The sequence below is a fragment of the Sturnira hondurensis genome, unplaced genomic scaffold (assembly GCF_014824575.4).
Source record: "Sturnira hondurensis isolate 20B ecotype Veracruz unplaced genomic scaffold, ASM1482457v3 Scaffold0016273, whole genome shotgun sequence".
NCBI lineage: Eukaryota > Metazoa > Chordata > Mammalia > Chiroptera > Phyllostomidae > Sturnira > Sturnira hondurensis.
The window spans coordinates 1676448-1689350 of record NW_028088904.1 but is presented as its reverse complement, the minus strand read 5'-3'; the positions used below and the strand labels follow the sequence as shown (position 1 = coordinate 1689350).

At 34.8% G+C, this 12903-nt stretch overlaps 1 protein-coding gene and 1 pseudogene across 5 annotated transcripts in view; one reads left to right on the top strand and one right to left on the bottom strand.

The window, feature by feature from the left end:
* LOC119000751 (lysine-specific demethylase 6A-like) overlaps nt 1-12903 on the bottom strand; it is a 209031-nt gene that overhangs the window by 176932 nt on the left and 19196 nt on the right. For all 5 annotated transcript variants that reach the window (XM_037065878.1, XM_037065882.1, XM_037065880.1 and 2 more), the window contains exon 4: nt 10509-10558. In XM_037065878.1, coding sequence (XP_036921773.1) covers nt 10509-10558 — 50 coding nt within the window. The remainder of the gene's footprint in view (nt 1-10508; nt 10559-12903) is intronic.
* Nucleotides 6647-6825, top strand: LOC119000756 (uncharacterized; annotated as a pseudogene).

Genomic DNA, 12903 nt, shown 5'->3' with positions numbered 1-12903 from the left:
GCTTCAACATCCGCAAATCAGTAAATGTAATACACCACATAAAGAAAAGCAAACACAAAAACCACATGCTCCTATCAATAGATGCGGAAAAAGCTTTTGATAAGGTACAACACCCATTTATGAGAAAGGTACTCAGCAAAGTGAGAATAAAGGGAGCATTCCTCAATATAATAAAGGCCATATATGAAAGACCTACAGTCAACATCATACTCAATGGGCAAAAACTAAAAGCTTTTCCACTAAGATCAGGAACAAGACAAGGTTGTCCACTTTCACCACTTCTATTCAATATAGTATTGGAAGTTCTAGCCACAGCAATCAGACAAGAAAAGGAAATAAAAGGCATCCAAATCGGAAAGGAGGAAACAAAACTGTCATTGTTTGCAGATAACATGATAGTGTACATGGAAAATCCTATAGATTCTACCAAAAACGGCTCGAACTAATAAATGAATTTGGCAAAACAGTGGGTTACAAAGTCAATATCCAGAAATCAAAGGCATTTTTGTATACTAATAATGAATCAGTAGAAGCAGAAATCACGAAAAAAATCCCATTTGATACAGCAAAAACAAAAATAAAATATCTGGGAGTAAATCTAACCGAGGAGGTAAAAGACCTGTATGCACAAAACTACACAACACTGAAGAAAGAAATCAAGGAAGACACAAACAAATGGGAACATATACCATGTTCATGGATTGGAAGAATTAACATCATCAAAATGTCCATACTATCCAAAGCAATTTACAGATTCAATGCAATACCTATTAAAGTACCAATGGCATATTTCACAGACATAGAACAAACACTTCAAAAATTTATATGGAACCATAAAAGACCCCAAATAGCAGCTGCAATGTTAACAAAGAAGAACAAAGTAGGAGGGATCACAATACCTGATATCAAACTGTATTACAAGGCCACTGTAATCAAAAGAGCCTGGTACTGGCATAAAAACAGGCACATAGACCAATGGAACAGAATAGAGAACCCAGAAATAAGCCCAACTCTCTACAGTCAATTAATATTTGACAAAGGGAGCAGTAACATAAAATGGGGTAATGATAGCCTCTTCAACAAATGGTGTTGGGAGAACTGGACAGCTACATGCAGAAAAATGAAACTCGAGCACCAACTTACATCATACACCAAAACAAATTCAAGGTGGATAAAAGACTTAATTATAAGCCGTGACACCATTAAAGTCCAAGAGGAGAACATTGGCAGGAAAATATCAGATACTTCACACAGCAACATTTTTACTGATATATCCCCTACAGCAAGGAATATAAAAGAAAGAATAAACAAATGGGATCTCATAAAAAAAAAAGCTTCTGCGCAGCTAAAGAAAACAGCATTAAAATAAAAAGACAACCAACTGTATGGGAAAACATATTTGCCAATGATACCTCAGACAAAGATTTAATCTCCAAAATATACAAAGAACTCACAGACTTCATTCTAAGAAGACAACTAACCCAATCAAAAAATGGGGAAAGGACTTGAACAGACACTTCTCCAAGGAGGACATACAGAGGATCCAGAGACACAGGAAGAGATGCTCAATATCGCTTGCTATCAGAGAGATGCAAATTAAAACCGCAATGAGATATCACTTTACACCGGTGAGAATGGCTATCATAAAAAAGCAATAAACAACAAATGTTGGAGAGAATGTGGGGAAAATGGGACTCTGGTCCACTGTTGGTGGGATTGCAGACTGGTACAACCATTATGGAAAACAGTATGGAATTTTCTCAGAAAACTAAAATTGGACTTGTCTTTTGACCCAGCAATTCCACTGCTAGGACTGTATCCTAAAACACCAATCCCAAAGAACATATGCACCCCAATGTTCATAGTAACACAAAGTACAATAGCCAAGAGTTGGAAGCAACCTAGGTGCGTGTCAGTAAATGAATGGATCAAAAAACTATGGTACATATACACAATTGAATTTTATGCTGTAGAAAGAAAGAAGGAGCTCCTACCTTTTGCAACAATATGGATGGAACTGGAAAGCATTATGCTGAGTGAAATAAGCCAGGTGTTGAAGGACAAATACCATGATCTCACTTTTAACAGGAAGCTAAACAACAAAACAAACAAGAAAGCAAAAAAGAACCAAAGACACTGAAATAGAGAACAGGCTGACAGTGACCAGAGGGGAGAGGGGAGGGAATTTCAGGGGAAATAGGGGAGGGATTTAGAGGAACCTATATAAAGGATACATGGAGAACAACTGAGAAGGGTGGAAATGGGAGGGGGGAGCACAGGGGTGGGATGGGATGGGAGTGATAGAAAACTACTTGAAAAATAAATTAAAAAATTGAGAGAAAAAAAGAGAAAGAAAAATAAAATAATAAAATTTAAAAAAGAGAAATTATTCTAGGTAACAATTCAAATATATAAGAATAAGTGAAGAAAGTCAGAAGCAGCAATTAAAACAGCTAACATAAGAAAAATAAAAAATAGCTGTGGCTGATGTGACTCAGTTGCTTGTGGGATTCTTTCATAAACCAAAGGTCACTGGTTCAAGTTCCTGGTCAGGATACATGCCTGGATTGTGGGTGTAGTTCAAGTTGGGGTACATATGGCAGACAAACAACCCACGTTTCTCTCTTACATCAATGTTTTTCTTCCTTTCTCTCTCTCCCCCTCCTTTCCCCCTCCATCTAAAGTTAATAAGCATGTCTTTGGGTGAGGATGATCAAAAACAAAAAGAAAAGGCAAAAATATAATCTTTCCTTTTTTAAAATAATTATGTTATCTTCAGTTTCTTTTTTTAGGATTTTGTTTCTCTTTAGAAGGGAAGGCAAGGAGAGAGGGAGAGAAATATCAATGTATGGTTGCCTTTTGTGTGTCCCCTGCTGGGGACTGGCCTGAAACCCAGGCATGTGCCCTGACTGGGAATCAAACTGCGGTTGTTTGGTTTGAAGGCCTTTGTTCCATCCACTGAGCTACACCAGCCAGGGCTAATCTTTCCTTTTTAAATTAAAAAAATCAGCAATGTACATGTTAATATTAAACAGTGCAGTGTATATACTGCAATATATCTGTTGGGGTTACAGTATTTATCAATATAATGTGCATAAAAACAAAAGACGGATAAAAAGTGCATGAAGCTGTATTATGGTTATATTTCCACGTCTCATGGCAATTATATTAGTATAAATGAAGGTAAATTCATTTAACTTTACATATATGGTAAGCCCTGAAACAATCAGTAAGGAAATAAGGCTAAAAGTTATAATTAATAAAACAAAAAAATTAATTTAAAAAATGTTTCATACCAAAGAAGGCAGTAAAACAAGAACAGAGGTGAAAAATATACACGTTGAAAATAAAAGTAGCCCTAGCCTATTTGGTTCAATTGACGGGGTACGGGCCTATGATCCAAAGGGTCACTGGTTTGATTCCTAGTCAGGGCACAAGGGTGGTAGTAGGTCAGGTTCCTAATTGGGGCATGAGAGAGGCAACCACACACTGATATTTCTTTCCTTCTCTCTCTTTCCCCCTTCCCCCTCTAAAAACAAATAAATAAACAATATTTTTTTAAAAAGAAAAGTAAAGTAAAATGACAGATGAAAATCCAATATATGAATAATAATGTTAAACAAGATCAAAAAGAATAGTTTTCTGGTTACAAAACCAAAAAAAATAAAATAAACTATATACAGTTTTCAAGAGACATAACTTAGGTGAAAAAACACATTTTATCCTGACAATGTGGCTCAGTTGGAGCAACATCCTGTAAACCAAAGGTTGAGAGTTCAAATCATGGTCAGATGGTGCCCAGGAGGGGAGGGGAGGGGGCAGGGTGTGTAGGAGGCAAGAGAGGCAAATCAATTAATGTTTGTTTCTTACATCCCTGCCTCTCTCTAAAATCAACACATGTGCTCAGGTAAGAATTTTTAAGAACCACCATTTCGATTTCTCAGAGATGAAAAGCAATGTATTAATATGCAATAGTCCCCCTTGTCCATGGTTTGCACTTCTCAGTTTCATCATCAGGGGTAACTCCCATAATCCCAGGAATTGTTTATTAAAAACTGTGTATTTATTCTTATATGTTTAAAAACTTAAGTCACCGTCAAAGTACACCCACCAAGACACTTTTTCCACTGCTCAAAACTATTTCTCAATTCAACAATTTTAATGCCTGTTAGTGCTTCTGCTATTTTTTTTGGTTTTCCCTATTCACAAAGTGTTTCCCTTTGAGAACTTTTTTCATCAGGGAAACAAATAAAGTGGCTTGGGGCCAGGCTACATGAATAGGGAGGGTGGAGCACAGGGGTCATGTCATTCACTGGTCAAAAAGTGATGAATGCTCAGTATTTGGTGGGCAGCTGTGTTTGTTAATCACCCACCAAGACGTGGCAACTACATTGATAGAGTCTTCAAAAACAATTCACTGACGTGGAAGGCAATCTCTCATAACATTGCCAGATGGTACATGGATACAAGTGGGTTCCTAGAACACTCACCTAGTGGAAAAAGCCTATCAGGGACCCACTCTTCAGAAGGTAATTCTGATTTCTGGCTTACCCCTCATGTACACTCCTTATTCACTGGTCACTTGGTAGCCATATTGGCTATAAGATCCACTGCTGAGGTATTTCAGTGTTTGTATCCGAGCAACTCTTCAACATGAGCTTGTGTTCAAGTAGTGGAACACTGTCAAAATGTCCTGTTATTCACCTCACTTCATTACAACACATCAGAAATATATATCATCATAAACTGGAACAAGTATAAAGGACACATGGACAACAACTAAGGGGGATGGAAATGGGAGGGAGATGGGGAGCATGGGGGAGTGGGCTGAGATGGGAGTAAAAGACAGAAAACTGTACTTGATCAACAATTAAATTTAAAAAATATATATCATAAGTAAAAGGGGAATATAATTTCAGACAGATTGCATTCAAATAAAATTTTATACTGTTATAATTGTTCTATTTTTATTATTTTTTAAATTTCTTAACCTAGGTTTTAAGCTAAATTTTATCACTGGCATACATTTATTTAAAAAAACAAAACCAGTGTATGAAAGGGTTTAGTATTCACAATTGCAAACATCCAATGGGCTCCTAAATACTCCTATCCTACTCAAATAAGGCTGACTACTGTATCATAAAAGCAGTAATTATACAAATTCTAGACTGGCTAACTTAATTATCTACCAAAACATTTCAATACAAAAAAGTTACTACAAAGAAAGAAGGACAATAAAAGGATCTATCTTGGTATTACATATATAATACATACTACTATGGTAGATCTTAAATGTTACCAAAACAAAAAAATGATACTAATTACATGACATGATGGAGGTGTCAGCTACTACTAGTGTCAAACATGCAGCAATATGTATCAGCTATATACCCTAAACATAAACAATGTTATATGTACAATTCAAACTTACACTGTTATATAGCAATTATGTCTCTCTAAAGTTAGTATGAAAATGAAAATACAAAGTATCTTGTCATCAAAAATAACAATTATAAAAAAGAGAAATAACAATTATAAATGAAACTTCACCTAAAAAACAGAACATACCAGAATACATGAAACAAAACCCTGCAAAAGTGACCCCCAAAGCTGGCAATTCATCAAGTTGAAGGCATTTATCTCATATTCAATTTAAACAGAAGTAGTAAAGAGAAGATCAACAAGGAAATGGATGTTCCCAGATTCCCAGTGGATGCCTAAAACCAGACAGTATCAAATCTTATATATTTTGTTTTTTTCCTCACCTGTACACCTATGATAGTTTTATTTACAAATTGGCACAATAAAAGATTAATAACAATAAAATGAAATAGAACAGTTTTAAGTGTTATATAAATGTTTCTTTTATCCTGAGTAACTTAATTTTCAGTACATACCTACTCCTGAATCTATGTAAGTATGCCTTACTTGCTGTAAATAGCTTGGTGTTATCTGTTTCAGAAAGACAAATGTTTTGTGGAGGAACACAGTGCTCAATCACTACTAATTTTCTGCTTAGGTCTTCCACCCACAAATGTAAAAACCGTTTCCATCTCAACCAAACACTTATCCCTCACTATTGTCCTGTTTTTTTTTACAGAATTTATTGGGATGACATTACAATTAATAAAATTACATAGGTTTCAAGTGTACAGTTCTCTAAGATATCATCTGTATATTACATTATGTGTCCATAACCCGAAGTCAAGTTTCCTTGCATCACCTTATATCCCTGCTTTACCCTCTGCCCCCACCCCCACCTGCTTTTTTAACTCTGGTCATCACTATGCTGTTCTTTGTGCCTAGGGTTTTTTAAATTTATTTTTATTTTTGCTTAATCCTTTCACGTTTTCACCCAATTTCCTCCCCTCTGACAGCTCTCAATATGATGTTTTTTATTATTTATTTATTTTGTTCACTAGATTCCACATGTAAGTGAAATCATATGGTATTTGTCCTCCTTTCACTTAGCATAATACTCTCCAGGTTCACCCACACTGTCACAATGGGTATGACTTTAATCTTTTTTTATGGACAAATAATGGTGCACTGTACATATGTTCCACAGCTTTTTAATCCAACCATCTAACTCATGAGCACCTAGGCTGCTTCCAGATCTTGTCCATTATAAATAACACTGTAGTGTATCACTTCTCGGCCTTTTGGCTAAGATCAAGTGTAGTATCTGTTCTTATCAATTTAAATAACACTGCAGTGAAGAGAGGGGTGCATTTATTCTTTCAAATTAGTGTTTCTGCTTTATTTGAATATATTCTCAGAAGTGGTTATGATTTTTGCAGTTTCAGGTGCAAGAGCAAAACTAAATTTCTTTTTCCTTCTTCACAATTTAATCATAGAAGCTGTATTACTAAATCTTAGCAACCTCATCAGAACAAGTTGAGAGCTTTCACTTATCTCTTAAAGGATAGCACTTTCTCTGATAACTGACACAGTTATCCAGTAAGTGTCTAATAGGCAAGTAGTGCATACAGAGTGAATATGTGGACAAAGAGAAAAATCACATTCTATGTGAAACAAAGTAGAATAGTACAAGATACCAGCGTGGTATCTAGAATGGTTCATAATTTAAATCTTACCACTGTTTATTTCAAAAATTTTTCTTTCAGTATCAGACCATGGATAACTGACACCACTAAAAGGACAACCACAGAAAAGGAGATGAAGCTATCTTTATTTTCCAATATCATGATGTAGGAAATACAAAATAAAAACTATTAGATCTGATGAGTTCAGCAAGGTTGCTATTACAATATTTATAAACAAAACTCAGCCTCAATTTTACATGCGTACAATGAACATTTGAAAAGTAAAATTACAAAAATAATTTATAGTAAATGACTCAAATATGTATATGATGTGAGTGAGACAATATTTAGACTCAAAGATAAAGAAATGAAGAAACATGATGCAAACTGTGTAAAAAAGGCCTAGGGATAGAAATTTTAGAAATGGAACAGAACTGGGAGTTAGCTCTATTAGTTAGAACAAGTTCACACATCATAATTCCAAGAGAATTGTGACAGTGGTGTCAAGACAATCCAGATGGAGAAAGAACATTCTTTTCAACAAAGAGTACCTGGACAACTAAAGATAGTCACATGGAAATAATAAAGTTAGAACTTGATCTCACACCATATACAAGAAGTAACTCAAAATGATCAAGGAGCTAAGAGTAAAAGGTTTATCTGTGAAAGTCTCTAAAAAAACAGTATGGTCATTACCAGAACAAAAGGGTATGAGAGAAGGTAGAAGAGCACAAAGGGGGATAAATTATGATGGCGGGAGACTTGACTCTGGATGGTGAACACATACAATACAGAAACAAATTTATTATAGAAATGAACACCTAAAATCTGTATAATTTTAAGAACTTGTGTCACCCTAATAAATTCAGTTAATAAAATAGTGATAGATCTTTAATGATTTTTGGATTGGTAACTAATATATGTCACCAAAAGCACAAGCACCCAAACAAGCAAAAAAAAAAAAAAAACCTGAGAGTTAATCATAACATTAAACTTTTGTGCCTCTAACTAAAGTCAAAACACAAACAGAAGAATTGGAAGAAACACCTGCAAATGAACTAGGAATACAAGTAACTCTCCAAATTAATAAAACCAATTAAAAATTTTAAGTAGAAAGAAATATGCAGATGTTTCTCAAAAAATACACAATGAACAATAAACAGTATGTTCAGAAATAATTACTTATGAAGCAATAAAAAATGAAAACTGGTGAAAAATCACTTCACAATAGAATAGTAAAAATTTTGTTAAGGCATAAATACTGAGTGTTGTCAAGATTGAGAAATGGGTCTTGATATACTGGGTATAAGACTTGAAAATGGTACAGTCACGTTACAAATTAGTCACAGACCATTCAATTTTAGATTACTGTGTAATCTCACAAAATCCACTCTTAGGTATACAAACACACACATGAATAAAAATATGTATTCAAAAACATATGAGCAGAAGTGTTCACAGCAACAGAATTCATCAAGGCTGAGAAGTAAATACAAGTGTCCATTAACAAAAAAATGTAATATGAATAAATATTCATATACTGGAATTTATACCCATAAAAGAAATAAAATACTTTTGATACACAGCACATTAAATATGGTAAATGAATAAAAGCAAATCAAATCTAAGCAAACATTATGAAACAAAAGGATATATTATTGGTTATTTGGGGGGGACTATGGAAAACTGAGAGAGACAATACTGGGTTTTCTTTTAAATACAAACAAAATACTTTTAAATTTCAATATGGTAATAGATACACAATTTGTAATTGCATGTCCATTGAATGGTACTCTTCAAACTGGTGTATGTGTGATAAATGTATTATTGTGTTTTAATTATCTCATCCAAAAAACACCTTAACATAAATTTACACAAATATTTTTGGATTAAGTAGTCTTCATTTTTAATTGTTTGTATCCACCATAAGTAATTCACAAAAACTAGCAATGCTTTTACCTACACTAGACATTAACACATTTGTTTTCAAAGTCTTCGGAAAACCTAATTTCTTCCTTTCATTCATACAGCACTATTTAAGTAATCCTCCTGTTATAATAGGAATGGAATGAAGTTTAGAATGGCATGTAGGCTGAGAAGCCCCAAAATGCCCCAAGCCTAGTTTGGGGACTGAGAAAAGCAGTAACACAGGGATTGTTTTTTGGCATAGCAGACACAGCTGGTTAGTCTCACAGAAATAATGAATAGTCTGCCTGGCTCAGGGAGATGGGTATGACTTTGACCCATGATGGATGTACCTGAGATGGTTATCTCCAGGATACAGAGCCATGCCTGCCCAGACTTACTGTGGTAGCCAAGAAAGGCATAGAATAAGGAAGTGCTAGCAGATGTGGCATATTGTGGGAGGAGCCGAAATGCAGTTACCGCAGGAGGTTCCAGTTTGGGATTTAAACAAAAAGGAAGGCTGCCAAGTGGGACAGGTACAGTGTGAGATAATGGGGGACAATGTGGGAAAGTGAAAGGACTCTCTCTCACTGGTGAGCCGTAAGGAGCTGCCCCATGATACTGGATTAAGTATTAGAGAGGCAAGACACAGCTGATGGTGTTGGGAACCTCAGGAGACCTGTCTAGTTGAGCATGGATTACTGGGAGTACCAGGAGAAGTGAGCAGCAGACTTTATTTTTTGGTCTTGGACTTTGGTACTTCTGACTAGCAATGCTCTGAGACTGTCCCCACTGGACAAACAAGGGAGGGCAGGGCTGTGTGTTTGTGGGTGTATCTTTATCTCAGGGAGTAAGATTTAGTAGTGTAATTCTGCCAATTTTCTAAAACTGTATAACTTTTAATTAAGTGGTTCCTTTCCACTTAATTAAAGTGTTTTGGCAAAGTTTGGTAAAGGTTTTTTTTTAACCAAATTCTGGCATTGAGAGCCACAATTCCCATTGGTGAGGGATTGTTTCTCTAACAATATTACTTACTAATATTACTATTACTTTTATTGTTACTATTAAATATAAATATTAAATAATATTTAATTATTTAGTAATCTAACACTAATGTTACAGGTTACATCCTGTGGATGTATTTTCACATATTTTTAAAAGCAATTCACTTAGCTAGTTGTACCACTCTTGATATTATACATGCTATGAAAATTGAATGTGATTGTTTAACTTCACACATTAAAGTAAATAAGAGAATAATTCATTTGCAAACATAATTCTTTATTTACATAGGTCCTAAAATTAAGTTTAAATTCTCCCTAAGCTGCAATTATATAGAAACCATAAAAAAAGAGGAATGCTCATTAGTTTTCAGGCTGAGTCAACTTTTATCTCATCCTTCATCCATTCATTTATTCACAACCATGAACTTACCAGATAAATAGTTAGAACAAAATAATACCTTCTCCCCTTTTCATGTACCTTACTTACGGTTAATATTTTGCATTATTTGCCCACAAATGGAAAAACAAAACAGGTATTTAAGTATGTACTAACCTTCCAGTAGTCAGACTGCAAATTGTGGTATCTCTGATATGCAGATAATGCTGAAAAGGGTAAAATAATTATTAGTCAAATTATATCCCTTTAAAATCTACAACAGGTAATATTTTTAATGTAAGATGTTCATATGTCTACTTCTCTGTAAACAGCAATATAAACACCAAACAATTTAGTTTACACACTAATAATTACCCATGGGAATAATGAAAATTATAAGAAATAATTTATCTACAGGGCATCATCAGCTGTATAAAACCATAACTAATGTTGCTTTTGCAGCTAAACAAATGTAAAACATTAGCAATTATTTTAATCAGTGATCTCTCTCATTAAGCAAATCTCATGGAACTTTTGTAAGGGTATTACATATTAAAAAGAATTTTCTATTTTGTTCTCAAAATGCAGCTCACTTTCCAGAAAAATAAAATCCAGCTACAACAGAGCCTTATTTCTAATATTTCCCTTTACATAATGAACTTTACCTGTGCTACTAGCTTTCATTTAATTTCAAGATGATTACTGCCATGCTCTCTAATCCATGTAAAGGTACAAAAGGCCTAAGATAACAAAAAATAGCTCCTGTTGAGCTAAAAAAAAAAAGGCAAACAGATGTGGGTGCATCATCATTTGGGGTAAAATGTGGTATGAGTCATAGGGCAAAAAGGCACATAGATGAAAAAGATAAAAGAGAAATCACATAAACACATTAGAATTAGTGGGGGCAATTAAAAAAAAATAGGAACTACATTGTGATCCCAATGGAATCAGAATATCTATAAATCTGTTACGCTCCCAAAAAACTTTCAGTCAAAATAAAGGGAACAAGAACAGTACACCTAAGGAAAAAGAGTGGAAATATTTCCTTAATCATGTTACAAAACCAGATTTTCCTAAAACCCAAACCAAAGACCTTATAACACAACCACATACCAGTATCTCTCACGTCCATACTTCCCATAATTGTAACAAAGGAGAGGCAAACAGAATCAAACAGTAAATAAAAACAGTAACTGTTAGGTATGATGTACAGCAAACCAACACAGGGAGGGGAAATGATACAGGTCCCACCCACTAACCTAGGAGTCCTTGAAGTTCTTTGTATCTTTTTCGTTATCTAGGAAAGGAAGCCTTTGAAACTGCTTTCACCCCAATGCCTGAAAGGCCAAAAGGGCTCATAGTGACTAAAAGAAGAAGCTCTTTAATACCTTTTGGTAGTCAAGCCCTAGTCCAGGAAAGCCAGCACCACCTTTATCTGTCAATCAATATGTAACTTCTATACCCTCCCCACCCCCATCCCACCAACTATGTAAGTCCCCATGACAAAGTCTCTTCTTGGTCTTGCCACCCTTACTCTGGCCTTTCTCCCCCAACTCGGCAATGTCTGTTTTTTCCACAACAATATATCATCAATAAATCCTGCTTGCATGCTAATAGACTAGCTAATCTGTAATTCTTTACTGCATTGGTAAGAAGGACCAAACTTCTCAGAGTTTCTTCCATAACCTGACAACCAAGTAAAATTTATCCTAGGAATGAGGGGAAGGTCTGACATTCAAAAAAGATTTACTGTAATCTATCACATCAATATAACAAAAAGATAAAAATTACATGGTTATTTCAATAGATACTAAAAAGCATGTGACAAAATCAAACACCTTCTCATGATTTAAAAATAAAGCAACTCACACTAAACTGAGAACAGAGAGAAACTTGCTCAATCTGAGATTAAACAAAACATTACAACTAACAGTTTATTTAGTGGTAAAGAACTCAATGCTTTCCCACTAAGATAAAAAATCACCACTGTTGTTCTACATCACAATCTGAATGGAAGTCGTAGCTAATGGAATACGATGAGAAATACAAATAGAAAATATACAGATTGAAAACAAATAAAACTGTCTTTGCTTGGAGATGACATGATTATCCAGAAAACTGAAGAGAACTGACATAACTCCTGGAACTAATAAATGATTAAAAGTAAGATTGCAAGTCAGAAAACTCCTGTGTTGGAAAACATATATTTGGAAAGACAAATGTGACATAGGACCTATTAAAAATATACCAAGAACATTTAAAAATATACCAAGAATTTTAGAGAAGAAACAACTCAAAAACAGACCATAAACACTAGCAGACACCCCCCAACAAAGATACACAGATGTCAAATAAGCATATGGAAAGATGCTTCACCTCATATGCCATCAAAAATGCAAATTAAATGTACACATCTATTAGAAAGGCCAAAATCTAGCCCAGCTCAGCTCAGGTGGTTGACTAACCCATGTTGCACCAATTTCCTGAAGTTCCAGCAGTTTATCCAGGAGCTAGGCATGTGGCACACCATCTATAACCCACAGCCCAATGGGAATGATACAGAAAGATTTAT